Source organism: Molossus molossus, unplaced genomic scaffold (genome assembly GCF_014108415.1).
Source record: "Molossus molossus isolate mMolMol1 unplaced genomic scaffold, mMolMol1.p scaffold_m16_p_21, whole genome shotgun sequence".
Taxonomy (NCBI): Eukaryota; Metazoa; Chordata; class Mammalia; order Chiroptera; family Molossidae; genus Molossus; species Molossus molossus.
This window is the reverse complement of record NW_023425357.1, coordinates 15789896-15811349: the sequence shown is the minus strand read 5'-3', so window position 1 is coordinate 15811349 and position 21454 is coordinate 15789896. Positions and strand designations below refer to the sequence as shown.

General features: G+C 49.0%; 1 protein-coding gene across 1 annotated transcript; it reads right to left on the bottom strand.

Moving 5' to 3' along the window:
• Positions 1–16361: 16361 nt before the first annotated feature.
• On the bottom strand, positions 16362–20508 carry FAM187B (family with sequence similarity 187 member B). Its single transcript, XM_036274689.1, has 2 exons — positions 19784–20508; positions 16362–16746 (listed from the first exon to the last, which is right to left on the bottom strand). The coding sequence occupies exons 1-2, from the start codon at positions 20491–20493 to the stop codon at positions 16362–16364; spliced, it is 1095 nt and encodes a 364-aa protein (XP_036130582.1). The 5' UTR covers positions 20494–20508.
• Positions 20509–21454: the final 946 nt, after the last annotated feature.

The following is a 21454-nucleotide window of genomic DNA, read 5'->3' as shown; positions in this document are numbered from 1 at the left end:
TTGGGGTGCTCTAGTAAACGAAGACCAAAGAACAATATGCATAAGCCATGGACACAGACAACATTGTGGTAATGACCAGAGAGAAGGGGGGTGGGGACTGGGCGGAGGTGGGCTAAGGCGGGGAAATGGGAACATCTGTAATGGTGTCAACAATAAAGTTTTTTAAAAAAGCCCAGCTGGTGTGGCTCAGTGGTTGAGTGTTGACCCGTGCACCAAGAGGTCGCTAGTTCAATTCCCGGTCAGGGCACATGCCCAGGTTGTGGGCCTGATCCCCAGTGGCGGCATGCAGGAAGCGGCCAATGGATGTTCTCACATTGATATTTCTATCTCTCTCTCTCCCTTCTTCTCTCTCTAAAATCAATAAAGAAAAATATTTTTTTAAAAAAAGACGGAGGTTGTTCCAAGGTAGTTTTATTTACTTGCAGCAAGTAAAGGAGACAAGGGATTCACATCCAAAGCTCTGTCTCCAGAAGGGAGGCTTAGCCATTGCTTATACACACGATTTGGTTGAATACATGTTGATTTTTTCTTTGCAGTTAGCTACTTTTATCTGAGTTCCTGTCAGCTCATCCTGTTTGTTGCTGCATCTGCAAAATACTGTGCTAGATTTTAACATTTGGCAAGAAATAACATTTAGAACTGCCCAGACCTTGAGACCCTGGTCCTATCTAACATTTGCAAAAGGAGTTTTGTGATGTTGAGGAATCTCTAACCTTCTGCAGTTGCAAAGAAAGATACTTTTAAAATTTATCTTCTACAATTTCTTTCACCAGCACTTGGAAGAGTATTTAATCCTCAAAGCCAAGAGCAGGAATTCCACTAGTTGGTACCAAGAGAAAATCGGAGAGGCTAAACACTTAAAATATGGGGTGGGGAGTGGAATAGGGTTAGGGTTAGGAAGTGTAAGGTTGTAATGTTTTACATCTATGGAAAATGATGGCTGGGCCCTAGCTGGGCCCTGCTTGATTCAGTGGATAGAGTGTCGGCCCGAGAACCAAAGAGTCTCAGGTTCGATTCAGGTCAAGGGCATGTATATCGGTTGCAGTTCGGTCCCCGGCACAGGTTGGGGTTGTTCGGGAGGTAACCAGTCAATATTTCTCTCTCTCTCTCTCTCTCTCTCTCTCTCTCTCTCTCTCTCTCTCTCTCCTTCCCACTCTATCTGAAGATAAATGGAAAAATATCCTCAGATGAGGATTCAAAAAACAATGATGGCTGGAACTGTGGCAGCTATGCTAGCACCTTGAGGAAGGACATTCGCTACCAACATGCCAAGGACTCTTAGTCCACGAGGACAGCATTCACCTGATGCATTGACCACTGTAGAACCTTGATGAGACTAGTTGTTTTAGTAAATAATAAAGTCCCTTATTTTTATGATGTTTGGAATTTGTTCTTCCTTTACTTGCAGTCAACAACACTCTATGTGCTACACAGGCCTAGCAATGCGCACGGGATGGTGCTGATAATTAAACAGGATGGCCCATGGGCTCAGACCATTGCTCTCACCAGACATGGTCCTGCCTGTCAGCACGGAGGCACCCTCATCTTCTCCAGGCCCGGCCACTGTTGGCATCAAAGTGTTGATTATGGTCCCTGTATTCAATAGAAGAGAACAATGGCTCTGGCCGGTCTGGCTCAGCGGTAGAGCGTCCGCCCTAGGACCAATGAGTCACAGGTTTGATTCCGGACCAGGGCCGGGGACATGCGGGAGGCAACCAGTTGATGTGTCCCTCTCATGTCGGTGTTTCTCTCCCTCTAAAAAAAAGAAAAAGAAGAGAACAATTAATGTTTTTTCAACTCCAGCCACCAACCTATGAAATTTAATTAAGATCACTCCCAGAACATACATGTCATCAATCCTGATAATTGAACAATAAATGTATAAAAATATCAGAACTATGATTGCTTTTGGGGATGGAGTGGAGATGAGATTAACGTGGGAAGGGGTAAAAGAGAACTTTATAGGATGTTGGAAATGTTCTTTATATTAATAGGGGTTTGTATTCCAAAGTATATGCACCGGTCCAAAGTCAGCAAACATATTAAGATATGTGCATTACATTGTATGCAAATTGTACTCCGTAAAGAACTATAAACACCAAACTCTAACGACATAAATGCTGAAATGTTTTCAGGTTAAGAATACTGCTGTTCACTTTAAAGTACTTCACTTTAGCTTATTTCAAAACCCATCAAAGAAGTCATATGGATTGATGAATAAATGGAGGATGGACTGATAGGTATATGAAAAAGCAAATACAGAGAAACGTTAACAATGATAGAATCTAGACCACAGGCACGTGGGTATTGCAGTAAATTCACATAACTTTTCTGTGGGTTTGGAATTTTTCATAATTAAATGTTGGGAAAGAAATGAAAGCCTATGAGCCGTTAGGAACTTGGGTCCACTGCTCTGGAAGCAACACCAAAGAATGGTGGCTCAGACCAGGTCTCCTCGGTGACAGCCCAGCGGGCCCTTTTCTCTGCTGCCGGGCGGCCCACGGACACCACGCTCACACTTCAGGCGAAGGGAGAGGAGACGCAAGAGGAAGAAAGAGAGATCTGCCTGTGACTGAAAGTTCCAAAGATAACTAATGCAGAGACCAAAAATGATGACGATGATGATGATGATAATCGTGATAGCAACAGTAGCCAACATATCGCCCTGTTCTAAGGGCTTCACGTGAATGCATTTATTGAGTCTGAGCAACAACCTTCTGAGGGAGGTACTGTTGGGATTCTCGTTTATGGATGTGGAAACTGAGGCCAGGTAGGTTGGGGGGTCATCCGATACCAGAAGGGGCATGGTATGAATCAAGTCCTCATCGTCTGTGGCAGGAAGTCAACAGCTAATGGCTTTGTGGGTAACACTGATGAATCAAAAACCAGAGGTGTAAACATCTTGTCGAGGGATGTGGAAACTGACAGAGACGCAACAGCGGAAGCATGACTGTTGCTGTCTCTAAAGGAGGAAGTGGCGGAGGGGTGAGCTGGGTCTCCGGGCACCATGCGACAGCAGCCTGTCGTCTCTCAGGAAACGAGACCGGAAGTCCCCTCCTGAGATCCCCCAAGTCCGTACATCTCATCCATGTGAGTGTCACACCCTACTGATGTTATCTTGGAAGAAAAGGTAGCAAAACCACAACTGATGACCGAGGTTTGGAGGCCGCTGTTGGAGCCTGGACAGCCAGCATGGGGGCATGGGGCCAGGAGCAGTCCACGTGGGCACACCCACAGGGGCTGCACCCAGTGTCCTACCCGGCTCTCCAAAGCACAGTTGAATGACAATAGCACCAACAACCATGGCAAGCATCCATGAAGCATGTGCTCTGGGCCAGGCAGCACATGTATCACCTCTGATCCTCCCAACAATAAGGATGAGGGGGAAACTGAGGCACAGAGCTGTGGCTCCATGAAAGGCCATATGGGGACTCTTCTGCAAAACGCCTGCTACAAATGATCACCGCAGAGTAAGAGTAAATCATGTATCAGATTCCCCTAAAGGTCCTGGCCATGCGGCCGAGGCAGTTTTCTGGGTAGCTTAAGAGTGCACCTGCATTACATCCCCAGCCCTGCTGCATCTGGCTCTCTGAGCCTCAGTTTCCCCATGCCCAGAGGTTGCCATGAGAACCTGAGGAGTCGTGCGGCCAATGGCACTTGCCAACCGTGTTAGGGGGCAGGTGGCATCGCCTGGATTCCGCGATGCCATTGCATTTACAGAGTTCTCACTTACCAGACAAATCCAAAGGCTGTCAAGAGCCGCGTCTTGATTTCTCATAAACGCAGGAAATAGGACTTGGCATCTTTCCCAGGTTCCCTGTCAGGGTGGTAGGACTGTTTTGCAGAGGTCTAGCGAGTGTCCAGGTCAGCGGCTCAGAAGGAACCCCAGCTGCTCTGTGGCACCAGCGGTCACCCCTACCACTCCACGGCCTCCTCGGCACAGGCTCACACTGGCCACGCTGGCGAGCCCTGCCTGGTGATTCAGGCCCGGCCGGTGCCCATTTGCCTGGACTCGGCGGTGGGGCCCAGACTGTGCTAGGTACGTCTGTTCAGAAGTGGGCTCTGGGAAGGCGGTGCGGGGCAGGGTGGGAAGAGGAGGGTGGGGTGGAACACACGGCCTGTGAGACTGCCGGGCTGTGCTGGGTCCTTCCTCCACTTACATGACGTTCTCCGAGGCTCACCTCACCCCTGGCTCGGGAGTGGGACCCTGGGGGCAACAGGTGCAGATTCCAGAGATCCCACTGTCTGGGTTGAAGTCCCAGCTGCCAAACATATAGCTGTGGGCTTATCTACCCTCTCAGCACCTCAGTTTCCCCATCTGTAGAACAGAGATAGTAACGATGCCGACCCTGTCGGGACGCCGGAAGGATGAATGGATGTGATTTTATTATTGCTGTTGTTGTTAAAACCTGATGCTGTGAACAGTGTCAGGCACAGACTATCTTCTCCAAATAGGGTTTGCTATTGTTACTACTTTTCTGTTCCAACTAGTTAAATAGGGAAGAGCAAGGATTCTGGGGCCAGCCTGGCTGGATCCAACTCCCAGCCCCACCACTTATGACCTATGTAACCTTAGACATAGATCTTAACCTCTGTGGGCCTCGGTTCCCTCACCTGTGTAATGGGACTGATAATTCCTTCTATCTCACAGAGTATTGTGAGAGCGAAATCGGTTAATACCTATAAGTGCCTGGAACACAGTGAGCACTCTATTGTTGTTACGACAGGTGTCCTGTCTTTCCATTGAGGTTGCTAAGCTGCTGTGGTATAATCCTTGGGCTGCTCGCAGCTCTTGGGAAGCATCTGCTTGGGGATTAAAACAATACACCAAAAAAAATGGAGTAGAAAGATGAAGAAAGACAACTCAGAGGATATCCCACGAGCACCTGGATCTAACTGTACCTGAAGCAGAACCCACACTTGGACATCTCACTTTCAGGAGCTAATCAATTCCTTCTCAGGTTAAAGCACTCTGCTTGGATTTCTGTTGCTTGCAGCCCAATGTGTTCTGACAAATGCAGAAGGCTCGTTGGGGGCGGGGCTCAAATGACAGGGAAGAGATGTGAGGAGGTAAGAAAGCCAAGGCCAGGACCGGAGGTGATAAAGCTGGGGAAGAGCAGGCTATGTGGAGGCGGTGTGCCTCCTGGGCCAGCATCCCAGCTCTGCTACCCATCGCCTTTGGGAAAGCGATCACAGAATGGATGGAGCCCTTTACTCCCTGTATACATTCTCACAGTGTGGTTTGCCACTCTTTCCATCAAGAGATGGAGTCTGTTTCCCCGCCCCTTGAATCTGGGCTGACCTCGTCACCTGTTTGGCCAACAGAACAGGGTGAAAGTGTGCTGGTCTCCAGCTCCGGCCTTAAGAAGACTTGCAGCGTCTGCTTTCTCCCTTGGTCCCTTGCCATGACCTTGTGGACGTGTCTGGGTTAGCTTGCTGGAAGATAAGAGACTAGAGGCTTCCCAGCCAACTGCTCAGCCCCCTGGAACAGAGCCATCTAGCCACCCAGAGCTGAGCACAGATTCATTAATAAGCCCTGTCAAAATGTAAAGACCTACTCACCTGAGCCCAGCCTATGTTACCAACCTATTGAATGGAGAGAAAAAGACATAATTGGTGCATTAAACCACTGAGTTTGGGGTGGTTTCTTACACAGCAGTAGATAACTAACTGAAACCAGACTTACCTGCAAGTCTTCCCAAACCTGACCTTCAGGTCACATATAGCAAGACAAGGCCTGTGCTAGTTCTTTTTTTTCTCTTTTTTTAAATTCTCACCCGAGGACATTTTTGCTCTGATCTTCAGACAGAGCAGGAGGAAGAGAGAGAGAGAGACACACATCGACTGGTTGCCACCCACACAACCCAAACTGGGACGGGGACAAACTGCAACTGAGGTACGTGCCCTTAGTGAGAACCAAACCCAGGACTCTCCAGTTCGCGGGCCGATGCTCTAACCGCTGAGCCAAACTGGCCAGGGCGCCATGAGCTAGTTCTGAGCCTGGGCCTTAAGAAGCCTTACAGTTTCCATTCACTTTCTTGGACCCCTGCTACCACCTTTTAGATAAGCTTGGGTTGATCTACTGGAGAATGAGAGACCGCGTGGAAGAGAGCCCAGCTGCCCCGGCTGAGGACATCTGTCTGAACTGCAGACAGACAACTGGTAAATGCGTGAAAGGAATCAGCCAAGATCAGCAGAACCAGCCCCAAGCCACTGCTGACCAGAGAAGCATGAATGATTCCACATGAAACCAGAACTACCGAGCTGGTTTATAAACTTTCAGGCAACAAATGCTTGCTATTTTAAATCTCTGATTTGGAATCTGTTTTGTTTCATAGCCATAACTGATAGACTTATTTTGTGTCCATGGGCAAGGGAATTCACCTCTCTGGCCCTCAGGAATCATTTGGGGTGATCATGAAGATGCTGTGGGCTCATGATCCTAAAGCTCTTGGCACAGTGCCTGGCAGAGAATGAGCACTCAATCAATGGAAGTTGTTTTTTTTTAAATTATTATTTATCCTCACCCGAGGACATTTTTGCATCCATCTCCAGATAGAGTGAGAGGGAGAGAGGAAGGGAGGGAGAGAGAGAAACATCAATGTGCAAGAGAGACACATCGACTGGTTGCCACCCACAGGACCCTAACTGGGGCCGCAGACAAACTGCAACTGAGGTACCTGCCCTTAGTGGGAACCGAACCCGGGACTCTCTGGTCCGCAGTCCGACGCTCTAACCGCTGAGCCAAACAGGCCAGGGTTGGAAGTTGTTTTAAAAAGAGCTAAAATGGCCCTGGCCGGTTTGGCTCAGCGATAGAGCGTTGGCCTGCAGACCAATGAGTCCCGGGTTCAATTTCAGCCAAAGGCACGTATCTAGGTTGCGGTTCATCCCCAGCCCTGGTCAGGGTCGTGCGGGAGGCAGCCAGTTGATGTGTCTCTCTCATGTTGATGTTTCTCTCTCTCTCCCTTTCTTGCCCTCTCTCTCTACCTGAAGATAAATAGAAAAATATCTCGAGGGAAAAAAAAAAGAGGTAAAATGAAGGACAAAGAACTGTCTGATAAACATCCCCCCCACTCTGAATCTCCTTGCTTTGTCTGGTCAGCTGTGGGTCACTCACTCCAGAGATGTCCAATGGATTCCCAAGCCCTTGAGCCTTTAGGGCCGCCAAAACAGAGACATCCTTTGATGGGCGAGGCAAAGACCTTTGGAAAGAGGTGCCTCAGGCCTTCCTGTTTAAGAAAGGTTATAACACTCGTTATAACACATTCTGGACTCAGTTAGACCTAGGCTGTGATCCAGTCTCTTCCGCTCTCCTGCCATGCGACATTGAGCAACCAATGCAACCATCCTGAGCTTCCATTTCACCCGTGTAAAATAGAGATAACTGCACCTACCTCGAGGGATTAGTATTCACTCGTTTCCTCCTTTCATCAGTTGACATACATTTATTTATTTTTTAAAAAAATTTTATTAATTAATTTTTGTTACAGATGTTTCTCCTTTTGACATACATTTATTGAGCTCTTATTATATTCTAGCTCTTCCAGGAGCTGGGGATGTGGTAGGGGATACAACACCGAAACTATCCTGATCTCATGGAGCTCTCAGCTCAGTGGGTTAAAAAAAATCCAATGGTGCCCTGGCCGGTTTGGCTCAGTGGTTAGAGCGTCAGCCCGCGGACCAAAGAGACCTGGGTTCCGTTCCCACTAAGGGCACGTACCTTGGTTGTGGTTCATCCCCCACCCCAACCGGGGCCGTGTGGGTGGCAACCAGTCAATGTGTCTCTCTCACATCGATGTTTCTCTCTCTCTCTCTCTCCCTCCCACTCTATCCGAAGAGAAATACAAAAATGTCCTCGGGTGAGTATCCAATGGTGACAGAAACACATCAAAAAATGCAAAAATGACAAGAGTCTTGGAAGGAGTGTGTCAGTCAATATGGGCTGGGTTACACTGTGGTTACAAACATTCCCCCAAATCTATGGCTTATAATAATATAAATTTATTTCTTACTTAATCTGCCTTGTCTGTTGCGGGTCAGCTGGAGCTCTGCTCCCTCCTTAACCCAGGCTAGCAGAACAGTCTCCATCTCAGGTACTGCGGGTTCTGCACAGAAGGAAGAGGACTCTAGAGTACCTGCCAACGAACTGCTCCAGCCTGGAAGTGACTTGGATTACTTCTGCTCAGATCTCGTTGGCCGGGATGACTTGCATGGCCCCACCCAACCACCCGAAGGCCCAGAAGCACCATCCTGTGCCTGGAACATGGAGACCCAGGGAGATTTGATGAGCAGCACCAATGGCCATTCCGAAGATGTATATGTGGTGAGAAGGTTTCCAAGAAGCAGTGATTCTTGAGGCCTGAATGATGTGAAGAATCAACCAAGAGGAGGGGTCCCAAAAGAACATTGCTGCGGTTTTGGGCAGATGTAAGATCTTCTTGGATTTGCCTGAGAATTCAGGGAGCACATGGCCAGGAACCCACATGAAAGCCAACAGAGTGTGTGCCAAGCTGTCGCTGAAGGATGTAGACCCCCCCCCCCCCTGAAACTTTCTAATAGGACTGGCCGATTCAAAACTATTTTTATCTAAAGGTGGGGAAAAAATAGGTGTCAATAGTCTCTTGTGTCTGAACAAAGAAATCACGAGTATATATAAGTTTTAGGAATTCAGAGGTGTCAATTTAAATGTGACACTGAGGCCAAAAAAATTAGTACAAGGAATCAGAATTACAGATTTGTATAAGGGTTAAAGTTGTGTCAGGGGACATGGCCACAATCTCTGGAGCCTAGATGTGGCAGTAATGGGCCAGGTGTCCAACAATTTACCTCCTCTTCCTAGGCACACAGGCCACATTTCCAAACTTCTTTTGAAGATAAATGGGGACTCTGTGACTGAGTTCTGGCCAATGGGATATGGACAAAATGAACGACAATTCTTTTTTTTTTTAATCTTCACCCGAGGACATTTTTGCATGTATCTTCAGATAGAGCGGGAGGGAGAGAGCAGGGAAGAGAGGGAAGAGAGAGAGAGAAACATCAATGTGAGAGAGACACATCGAGTGGTTGCCACCCACACGACCCCAATCAGGGCCGGGGACAAACTGCAACCAAAGTATGTGCCCTTAGCGAGAACCGAACCCAGGACTCTCTGGTCCGTGGGCCGACGCTCTAACCACTGAGCGACTGGCCAGGGCAGGAACAACACTTCTAAGCCTGGCCCTAACCCCCACACCGGGTTCCATGTTCTCTCTGCTCTGTGATGATCTTGGAAACCATACTTCAAATGGCAGCCTATGACCTCTGAGTCACCACCTGGAAGAAAGCCCTGAGCTGCATCTGATTATGGTGTGATTGTTACTGCAGCAGAGTTTATCCTATCCTGACTAATACAGAATGACTTGGAGGACTCCTCTAATAGAAGTCATATTTGCAAGGACAATTTCATGATGCAGAAAGTGTTTGTATTCAGGGTTAACATGTGGAATTGGGCAGGTTGGGCCCTATGCAAAGTGGCCATCCAAGGGGCAAGTGGAGATCCACTCCATGCCCTATTCACCAACTCGTACCCTGGTATGGGGCTGTGTCCACATCATGGAAGCCTTTTTAAAATTTGCACTCAGACATATAGGCTAGTGGCAACCTTGTCTGAATTTCTGCAGCACTAGAAAACAAAACAAAACAGGAATATTTCCTCTTTATTCTCCTTTCTTCCTCTAGTAGGCGTGGAAATTTTTTTTTCTGCCAAGGGCCATTTGGATATTTATAACACAATTTGAGGGCCATACAAAACTATCAACTTAAAAATTAGCCTGCTGCCCTGGCCGGTTTGGCTAAGCGGTTAGAGCATCGGCCTGCAATCCAGAGAGACCCGGGTTCAGTTCCTGCTAAGGGCACGTATCTCGGTAGCAGTTTGTCCCCAGCCCTGGTTGGGTCGTGCGGAAGGCAGCCACTCGATGTGTCCCTTTCACGTCAATGTTTCTCTCTCTCTCTCTCTCTGTCTTCCTCTCTTTCCCTCCCACTCTATCTGAACAAAAAATGGAAAAATGTCCTCAGGTGAGGATTAAAAAAAAATTAGCCTGCTATATTTGGTCAGGCTAATTTGGTGAGGCTGTGATGTCAGCTGGTATTGATTTCCCGGATGTTCCCACCCCTGCTAGCAGATAGAAGGGGCTATAGCAAGACCAAGTGCTAAAATTGCATTTATCAGCTATTACAGTTTTTAAAAAGTCAGCCTAAGAAGTTAAAAAATGACAACAGGAGACACCTCACTAAAGAAGATATACAGATGGCAAATAAGCACTTGAAAAGATGCTCCACATCACATGTCCTCAGAGAAATGCAAATTAAAATGATAATGAGAGACCATTACACTCCTATCAGAATGGCCAAAATCCAAAACACTAACCAAACCAAATGCTGGCAAGGATGTGGAGCCACAGGGCGTCCCATTCATTGTTGGTGGGAATGCAACATGGCACAACCATTCTGGAAGGCAGTTTGCTCATTTCTTTCAAAACTAAACATTCTAAAACAAAACGAAGCATTCTCTTATTAGACAATCCAACAATCACACTCCTTGGTGTATATCCAAAGGAGACGAAAACTTACGTTTGCACAGAAACCTGTACACAGATGTTCATAGCAGCTCTATTCATAATTGCTAACACTTGAAAGCAATCAAGATGCCCTTCCGTAGGAGAATGGATGAACAAACGGAACGTCTGGACAAAAGAATATTATTCAGAGCCACAAAGAAACGAGCTATGAAGCCAAGAAAAGACATGGAGGAACCTTGAACGCTTATGGCTAAGAGAAAGAAGTCAGTCTGAAAGGTGACATACTGTATGACTTCAGCTACAGCCATGCACTGCCTAACAATGTTTGGTCAACAGACTGCATGTGCGATGATGGTCCTGTAAGATTATAATGGAGCTGAAAAATTCCTATCATCTAGTGACGTTGTAGCTGTCTTAATGCGGTAGGACAATGTGTTACTAATGCGTTTGTGGCGATGTGAGTGTAAACAAAGCTACTGCACTGCCAGTCATATAAAAGCACAGCACATACAATTACATACAGTGCTTCATACTTGATAACGATAATAAATGACTATCCTACTGCTTTATGTATTTACTGTGCTGTACTTCTAATTGTTATTTTAGAGTGTACTTAAAGAAATTTTTTTCTTTATTGATTTTAGAGAGAGAGGAAGGGAGGGGAGAGAGAGATAGAAACATTGATGAGAGAGAACATCGATTGGCTGCCTCCTGCCTGCCTCCCACTGGGGATCAGGCCTACAACCTAGGCATGTGCCCTGACTGGGGGAATCGAACTGGTGACCTCTTGGTGCGTGGGTCAATGCTCAACTGCTGAGCCACATCGGCTGGGCTACTTTTTATACTTATAAAAAAATTGCTGTAAGCCCTGCCTGGGTTGCTCAGATGGTTGAAGTGTCATCCCGTGCACCAAAATGTTGCTGGTTTAATTCCCTGTCAGGACACACACCTAGGTTGCAGGTTTGATCCCCGGTTGGGCCGCGTATGGGAGGCAGCTGATCGATGTTTCTCTCTCAGATCAATGTTATTCTTTCTCTCTCTCTCTTCCTTGCTCTAAACATATCCTCCGGTGAGGATTTTAAAAAATTGCTATAAAACAGTATGTTAGGTCAGCAGCAGCCTCATGCAGCTCATGTTAATAGTCTCTCAATTGCATCATTTTCTCTAGTGCTCATTTAATCTTGTGTTGTTTTGTACAGTAACATGCTGTACAGGCTTGTAGCTTGGGAGCAATAGGCCCCACCATGTAGCCTAGGGGTGTATATAACAGGCCAACCATCTAGGTTTGTGTAAGTACACTACTCTATGATGTTCACACAATGACCAAATCACCCAATGTCATGTATCTCAGAACGTACTCCTGTTGTTACTCTGCACATTCTGAAAAAGGCAAACTATAGAGACAGTAAAAAGATCAGTGGTTGTTTGGGGGTAGCTGGAGAGAGAGGTGGCTGGCAGAGCACCGAGGATTTTTAGGGCACTGCAGCTACACCACCAAGAGTGAACCCCATGTACACTCTGGACTTTGGATGATTTCAGTATAGATTCGTCAACTATCCCAAATGTACCTGGTGGGGATGTTGATATCGGGGGAGGTTATATGCTGGGTCAGGGTTATATGGGACATCTCTGTACCTTCTCTTAGTTTTGCTGTGATCCTAAAACTGCTCTAAAACATGTCTTCAAAAAAAATTACAATATGGGAAGGAAAAGGGAGAATAGAATGGTTAAAAATGAAATATGGGGCGTGTTGTGTTACACTACACTCGGAGGGCTGGCCTTACCCTCTGCTAGATGATGAAAGCTTCTGATTGTCCAACTGGCCACATGGAGAGTGGCCGCTACTCCCCGTTCCAACCTTGGAGCTTCCCCATGTTACCTGTAAGGAACTCTACCTTGTCAGACTCACTTGTCTAAATGGACATCGTATCACATCTCTTCACCGCTCAAAAGCCTCCCATGGCTCCCATCTCACTACAAATAAAGTCCAAAGGCCTCCCCTAGGGCCTTACACAATCTGGCCCCTGGCTACCTCCCTGATGTCTTCCCCGCCCCAGTCAGCTCCTTCCAAAAAACACCAGTCCAGGAGACACCCATCCCAGGGCCCTTGCAAATGCTGCCTCTTCCTGGACCACCTGTGGTAGACTGAATAATGACCCCCTACAGAGCTCTGCTCCTAATCCCGGGCAGAAAGGGACTTTGCAGTGTGATTAAGGTAAGGATCTTGAGATGGGAGATGATCTTGGATTATTGAGTTGGCCCAGTGTAATCACCTGGGTTTTTATAAGAGGGAAGCAGGAAAGTCAGAGTCAGAGGAGACGTGACCCAGGGAGCATAGGTTAGAGAGTCAGAGGCATAGATGAGAAAGTGCTCTGCTGCTCACTTTGAAGAGAAGGAAGAGATGAAGGAGGCAAGCAGATGGGTTCTTCCCTCGAGTCTCCAGAGGAGTCCAGTCCTGCCAATACCTTGACTTTAAACCCATTTATGACCCAAATAAGACTCATTGTGGACTTCTGCTCTCCAGAACGGTACACTTATGAATTTGCATTGTTTTAAGTTTGTGGAAATTTGTTACAATAGCCACAGGAAACTAATATACCCTTCCTTCATAATCCTATTTGTCCACCTCTTCTTGTTATTTGGACTCATCTGAAATATCATTGTCTGTACAGAGAAGCTGTCTGTCCCTGGCTACTCTAGCCCAATAAATATGTGTTGACTGAATGATGGAAATGGAAATGTGCACTTGACCCCAGTAAAGGTTGAAGCAGCAGCTCCACTGTGGACTGAACTCAGCCTTCAGATATGTTTTATTTGGCTGGCTGTTGTGTTTGAAAACTTTTTTGAGCCAACATTCATAAATTGGACAGTTTCAAATGTCTGAATTTCCAGAATCGTTTGAGACTTTCCAAGGAACCAGGCATGCCTGGCACTAATCTACAAGAAATATGGCATAGCTCCATAGTCCCTCCCCCTCAACTCAATGTAAGAACTGCTGCATTGTAACAGCTCCCCAAGGTCTTTCCCCTTATTTTAGTTTTCTACTTGCCTCATGGAGGCCATTGAGTTAGCAACCCTGTTGTCTCAGAGTTCCCCTAAAAGCAATTATTAAAATAGAAAGTGTCAACAAGGAGAAAGAAGGTATAAAGAACAACTAGAGCGCTGCCCTGTTTGGCTCAGTGGTTAGAGCGTTGGCCTGCGTTCCAGAGAGACCCGGGTTCAGTTCCCGCTAGGGCATGTACCTCAGTTACTGTTTGTCCCCAGCCCTGGTTGGGTTGTGTGGGTGGCAGCCACTCGATGTGTCCCTTTCACGTTGATGTTTCTCTCTCTCTCTCTCCCTCCCACTCTATCTGAACAAAATATGGAAAAAGTGTCCTCAGGTGAGGATAAAAAAATATATATATATAAATAAATAAAAACAACAACCAGGTGGAAATTTAAATTTCAGAACTAAACAATACAATAACCAAAGCTAAGGGTTCACTGGATGGACTGAATAGCAGAGTGAAGATGACAGAGGAAGGAGTCAGCGAACTTGAACACAGATCAATAGACATTCTCTAACCTGAACAACAGAGGAGTTTGGAGGAAAATGAATGAAGTCTCAGGGACCCCTGAGACAACAACAGATCTAACATTTATGTCCTCAGAGTCCCAGGAGACAGAAAGGGAATATGGGGCTAAAAATATTTAAAGAAGTGAGGGAGAGTGCGGGGGGGGGGGGGGGGGCGAGTAAACTGATCCTGGTGCTTTAAGGAGCTGGTTGCAGCTGTATCCACTCAATGCTCAGTGCTGTTGGGGGTCCTCTGAGAGAATGTGCCTCAGAGTTGTACCATTCAGGGCTGGGAAAGCTGGATGTCCATCCTCCACTTCCATTTCTGTGGGCACCAACTGCCTGGCTGCCAGCGCGCCACCAAATGCCTGGGCCAGCAGGCTCCTGAAGGTAGTTAGGAAGCCATTGTGCCTACAGGAAGCTGCAGGGATCTCTAGGGTGGGCTGTGGGGTATGAGTGGGTATATTAGTTGCCTATTGCTGCATAAAAATGGCCACCCATTTAGGAGCTTAAAACAACACACATTCCTGATTCCCCTGTTTCTTTGTGTCAATAGTCTTCTGCCCAGGGTCTCCCAAGGCTGTGGTCAAGGTGTTAGGCAAGCTGACTGGAAAAGAATCTGCTTCTGATCTCATTCAGGGTGTCTGCACAGACCCTGAATTTTTGCTGACTGTCACCCTCAGGTCCTGGAGGGCACCCATAGCTCCCTGCCAAGTGGGCTTCCTTGACATGGTGCTCACTCCCTCAGGCCAGTCAGCTCCCTCACTCTAGTTGGCTAAAACAGAGGCTTATACAGTGTAACCCAATCAAGGGAGTGACATCCCAATACTGTCACCCTATTCTGTTGGTTAGAAGTGAGTCACAGATGTTCACACCGAAGAGGAGGGAATCACAAAGGCGGGGACTCTGGGAGGTGGAATCATTAGTGCCACTTGGGGTTTGTGTGCCACAGAGAGGCACCAACAGCATGGGGTGTGGATTATGTGAACTTCAGTCATGGGCCTGGCTTGGCTCTGGCTGCCCCACCTCCAGCCCCTACGTGCGAGAGGCCGCTGTGGGTGCAGGACACCAGGGGTTTCCTGGGAGCAGTTAGGGATGAGCGCTCAGATGTCATATTTCACTCTCCCATCTCTGGCCCCTTCCCAAGTTCACTGTGTGACCTCAGGCAGGTTGCCTGAGCCCTCTGTGTCTAGATGTTCTCAGCTACAAACCAGGTTCATAGAAGCCCCAGCCTCATGGGTAGCCATAAGGACATAATGTTTGTGAAGGGAGTGAGTTCTGAGCACGTCAGGAGATCCGCAAATATTTGCAATTATGATCACTGTTCTTCTCTGACTCTGCTTCCCAACGGACCCACTCTAAGTCTCCATGAATATTCCCCTATTCCACAAGCTTCTTTGGGTCTCTGGTATGTGAGCGGTGAGCTCTGTCCTCTCCTCAGTGACAGAAGTTCTGTTCTAGAAGCTTCAGATCTGTTCTGTAGCTGCTTCACAATGAACTGTTAGGGCAATGCACTTTACAAACATTCATATTTTTATTTCTCACTCTCACCCTGCTGAACAGTGTATATAATTTCTGAGATAGTCAGTTCTGGTGATTTCCATGGGTTGCCTAGACCATGGCTTGGTTCTTTGTCCTGGTGGAGGGATCTGTCTCCCCCTCTCGGGGTCTGAGGGGGCTCTTTCCACTGCAAGATAGGAAGAGTGATGTGTGTCTCCCTGTCCCAGGCCACCACTCCGGCAGCATCTTCGGACTTGGGGAGACAGAGCTAAGCCCAAGGGCCGTAGGCACAGTTGGGGCAGGCTGGGGCAAGGGATGGGCAAGGAAAGGCAGTGGACCAGTGCAGATCGGGGGAGACCTGAGGGTTACCCACTCCCATCCCTGTCTTAGACCTTTGTCCTTACAGGAGTGCAGTGAGTGACGGGGCTCCAGTTTACTGACCCTAGACGCCCATCCCCCAAATGGCCTCATTTTCCCCTTCCTCGCCTCCTTGTGAGGAACACAGGGCTTGAGCTGGCAACCCGGGTGTGCACGGAGCTCATTTCCAATGACGACACAGTTCTCTGGGCTGTGGGATGGAGGTGGCTAGTGAGTGCAGAGCAGAACCTGGAGCTGGGAGGAGCTCGGCCCCCTCGGCCGCCCGTGGGCATCTGGCCCCGCCTCGGAGTGTGGTGTGGGGCGGGCGCAGGGCGGTGGAGGCGATGAAGGCCATGAAGGCGCAGGAGGCCGGGCCGGAGCACCGTGGGCTCGCTTTATTTCATCAGCAACACCTGGCTTCTCTTTTTACGCCGTTTCGGGCAGAAGAGCCTGAGCAGCATCCCGAGCAGGCCCAGGCCGGTGCCCCACAGCAGCAGCAGCTTCAGCCCCTTGGGGGAGCCGGTCTTCGGTTTCCGAACCTTTTCCGCCTCCTGCTGCCGGATGGCTTCCTCTCTCTGCAGAAGCTCCAGCGCATCCACGTCGAACCTGGGGTTGAACTGCGCCCTCATCTGCTGCTGCACGAAGCACCTGTAAACCGCTGGCCGGAAGACCAGCAGCTGCGCGCCGCCGCTGGAGGGGTCCAGGACCGTGCTCACCTCCTGGCCGGAGAGCTGGTCCTTCCAGCTGAGGGCTTTGTTGTCAGCTTCCCAGACGACGGGCCTGCAGAGGAGGACATGGTGAGCTGCAGCCCCCAGGGAGGAAAGGGACACATGTCTGAAGGAGGTGGAGACAGCAGCACCCTCTCCTTGAGGAGCAGCAAATAGCACCCCTCTAAGGAGCACTGCGCAGCAGTGAGAAGGGGGTCAGGACGGCTGGCAGCTTAGAGCCCTACTCCTGACTGAGGGGGCTTCCATCTCCCCGTCTGAACACGGGGGTGTAGTCATTGTACCGACCTCAGAGGTTTTTCGGGGGGATTAGCCGGGTGCTCTCTAAGTGATCTGTGCCTCCTTTGCCAGCCTGGTCTCATGTCCTCCCCCCTCCCCTCCCCTCCCCCCTCCCCTCCCCTCCCCTCCCCTCCCCCTCCCCTCCCCTCCCCTCCCCTTCCCCTCCTCTCCCCTCCTCTCCCTCCTCCCCTTCCCCTCCCCTCCCCTCCCCTCCCCTCCCCTCCCCCTCCCCTCCGCCCCAGCCACACTGGCCTCCGTGATGTTCCTCTGACATGCAGGACAGGGTCCTGCCCCGGCCTTTGCCCTGGGTGTGCCCTCTGACTGGAACGCTTGCCCTCAGTGCCCTGGGCTCCCGCACCGTCTTCCAGCCTTGGCTGACCTGACACCTTCTCAGACACGCCTGCCCTGACCTCATGTGAAACGTCCACCTCGCCCACTCCCACTCCCCACTTCTGCCCTTATCACCATCTCAGCTCTGAACATCTTATTCATGTGATTGTTTATTGCTCCATGAGGGCAGGAATCTCTCTCCGTTTTGTTTCGCACTGCATCCCAGGGACCGCAACAGCGCCTGGCTGATAAACGCTCAGTGGTAAGTGAATAAACTTGCCCGTGGATCACGTGGAAAATGCATAAGTGATCAGGCCTAGAACACGCCCATCGTGGCTGAGGAACAGAGGAGTTGCTCAAAAGACAACGTCCGCAAGGCCAGTAATCACCCACACACAGTAATCACTCAGTGTGGAGCAGTTGGTCAGACACTGGTGTCTCCCGGTCATCTGCCCCATTAGACATCACAATGACCCCGCGAGGCCAGAGCCAGCAAGACCTCTGTACTGAGTTGGATAGTGAGGTTCTAATGGGACCTCAGAATGGGACCTTATTTGGACACAAGGTCATTGCAGATGTAATTAGTTAAGACGAGGTCAGACTGCAGTAGGTTGGGTCCCAAATCCAATATGACCTGTGTCCTTGTAAGAAAAGGAGAAGTGGGCTGGCTCTCACCCAGCGGTTCCTTCGAGTCAAGCCTTCACTTGCCAACCACTCTTGCTAGCAAGGGTAGTTCCAGACCCATGGGTGCCCTCCAGCCCTTTTCAAAAGGAAAAAGAAAGAAAGAAAGGAGAAGAGGCACAGACACATGGGGCTAATGTCCAGTGATGACAGAGGCAGAGACGAGAGCGATGCAGCTATAAACCAAGAAAGGCCCAGGATCATTAGCCACCACGAGGAGCGAGGAAGAGGCAAGGATCCTACCCAGCATTTCAGACAGCGCGTGGCCCTGCTGACAGCTTGGTTTTGGACTTCAAAGGTCTAGTGTTCAGAACGGTAAGAGAATAAATTCCTGTTGCTTTAAGCCACTCAGTTTGTGGTGCTTTGTATTAGCAGATCTAGCAAATGAATACAACCTCCATTCTACAGATGGGGACACTGAGGCCTAAGGAGATGCCACAGGCCAAAGTCACACAGCTGGAGAATGGCAGAGCTGGGACTGGAACCCAAGCCTGGCTGAACCCAGAGCTTGAGACAAAAACCTCACATGATATGCCACTCCACTCGGCTCCCTAGAGACCTGGGCACTTCTCGAAGCCTCAGTGACGTCTCCTGATTCTTCCCTCAAGTTGCCAATGGCTGGCACTCGGGAACTCCTTGTCTGGCAAAGGCCAGGGAGGAGGCGTCCCAGTCTAGATGGGAGGAGGGATTCACAGTGCACCTTCGTGCACTGTTAACTGGGGTATTTTTTAGGGAGTAGGTGTTACTTTTGTACTTAAAGGGGGAGGAAGAAAGGAGGAAAGGAGACAAAATGATATGAGAATGAGGAAAAGAGAGAAATAGAAGCCACAGCTGAAATAAGCAAGGGAAAGAAAACAAGCAGGAGGTGGTGAGGCCTGATGCCACAGAGCCCGTAGCTGCAAGGGCCCCGAGACGTTGGAAGGACTCACCCCTTGCGAGGGAGGGGTAGCCGCTGGAGGGCGTGGGGAAAGAGGGCAAGGAGACCCCAAGGTGTATTGAGATGAAGGGTCTGCGCGGCCACTTGCCACCACAAGTCTCCTTGGGCAGGGAGTGTCTCTCCCCCAGCTGCAGCTCCCCATCTATAAATGGACTTCCTTGGAGTCCACAGCTCCTGGGGCCAGGGAGGAGGGATGCGAGAGGGTGTGGTTTTCGAAGAAGAGCGTTTGCCCAGGACCGGCCCCCAGTGAAACCATGAGTGGTTGTTGTTCTTATGATGGGGGTAGGGGCAGGTGGGTCGGGGAAGAGGAGGCCAATGGGGAGGCTTCCCAGGAGCTCCAAGCGGAGAGACAAGAACATGAGTGTGAGCTGCAGGAGGCAGGCCCTCAGGGACTTGCCTGGGGCGCTGTCCTTTCCTGTGGACCCTCTGAGCCTGCTGACCCTCTCAGATGAGTCAGAGGCCTCTGAGCCCCACAGCTTCGTGGGATCCCCCCAGGACAGCCCCTCCACTCACCTGGGCTTCTCCCATCCCTGACCACTCTGGGCTGCCTCACTGCTGTGCTGGTGGCTTCCTGGGGGCGGGAAATCTGACTACTACCAAATCCACAGCATTGCCCAGCTCAGGGCCAGGCACAGCCCGCTGAGCCCTCCCTGAGTATGTTCTGTCCTTCTACCTGTGTGAAGCAATAGTCTGTGGGCACCAGGGGATTCTTGCCAAAGGAACATCTGGAGAAGCCAGTGCAGAGGGACTGTGGGGCTGACCCATGTAGAGCCCCTCCTTCTCTGCACGGATTAACCATGAAGCCTCCCAGACTGCGAGAGCCTGGCGAGGGGCCAAGGGCAGGGCTGGTGCACGCTTCCATTACCTATAGATGGATCCCAAGGGACAGGTGAGCCACGCAAATTCTGATTCCTCATCGAGCTGGAAGTTGTCAAATATAATGTTCTCCACAGTTAATGCTTTACACTGGACATAGCAGGCTTCTATCTGCATCTCAGGTCGCATGCGGCTGTTCTGTGGCCTAGAATTTCCCAGGTAGAGCCAGCAGGGCACAGGTTTCCCCAGAGCATTCTGGATATAGCAGTACCCCAGGCGTTTGCGCTCCCCGGGCTCCCCACAGTGGTTACAGTCCTGCCAGGGCTCCCAGTGGGTGAAGACGATCTCCTTGCTGCCTAGAGTCAGCGTCTCATTCTTCAAGGGCTTTTGGCCCAGGCCTCTGTGTGTAATGTGCAGGGTGTCAACATCCTGGAAGTCAATCTTATACTGCACCACTAGCTTGCCTTTCTTGTCCCAACAGATGTAGTAGCCCGTCTGGGATGGCAATGGACTTCTGAGGAGAATGCCTTCAGGCATTATTTCTGTGTCCCAAGCACCGAGGGGTTTGTTGGACCAGTTGGTCTGACTTTGCAGCAAGTAGGCGAACCACTGTGCCCCAGAGGAATTGCAGTACAGAAAGACATCAGTCTTGGAAAGTAGGGCCAGTTGGCATTTCTTGCCATGGGGACAGGTGATGGAGACAGAGAACACCAGCAGTGGGACAGCAAAGCCGAGCAGCAGCCACAAGATGGTCCTCATGATGGCCTGGGACTGTGGCAGTGGGCTGGGCACCACTCTAGACATTGTGAGGTCACCCATGAAGCTCAGTCTTTAATCCTGGGCAGCAGAATGAACTGGAGTACACCCCATGGGTGTGTAAGGTCATAGTCCCCATTTGTTTTGTAACAAATTAGCAATCCTATTTCATTTCTCTTCCAAGCCTTCCACTTTGTTGGGATACAAGGAAACTTAATTTGTCTATTCAGGATTTTCACTACCACCTCCATGCTTTGGCATTAAAGTGTCATATGTAAACATTCAACACATTTTTCCTAAACACCTATTATGTTCTGGGCACGACTTCTTAGTACTGGGGATGGAGAGATGAATAAATCTTCTGGTTACCATTCTGAACTCCTACCTTCCCCACTAACCCCTCCAGCCATGCTGATCTCCCTGAACACAAAGCAAAGGGCTCCTGCCTCAGGACCTTTGCACATGCTAGTCTTTGGCTCTTCCCACAGATATCTGTATGACCCAATTCATTTTAGCTCTTTTTTTTGCCATTTAATCATTTTTTATTTTTCAATTACAGTTGACATACAATATTATATTAGTTTCAGGTGTACACCTCAGTGATTTGACATTATATAACTTACTAAGTGATCATTCCGATAAGTCTTTTACCCATGTGACACCATACATAGTTATTAGAATATTATTGACTACATTGCCTATGCTGTACTTTACATCCCCATGACTATTCTTTAACAACCATTTTGTACTTCTTAATTAATTTTGTACTTCACCTTTTTCACCCATCCCTCCACCCCCCTTCCCATCTGGCAACCATCAAAGTGTTCTCTGTATCTGTGTCTGTTTCTGTTCTGCTTGTTAGGTTAGTTTGTTTTCTTAGATTAAATTGTTGATAGATATGTATTTATTGCCATTTTATTGTTCATATTTATAATCTTTTTTTCTTCTTAAAAAAGACCCTTTA

Bases quoted from the DNA above. Each gene is read 5' to 3' on its own strand.
- FAM187B (XM_036274689.1), bottom strand. From the start codon at position 20,493: ATGAGGACCATCTTGTGGCTGCTGCTCGGCTTTGCTGTCCCACTGCTG. The intron at 16,747-19,783 runs GTAATGGAAGCG...CCTCCTCTGCAG, and splicing joins CCCTTGGGATCCATCTATAG to GCCCGTCGTCTGGGAAGCTG.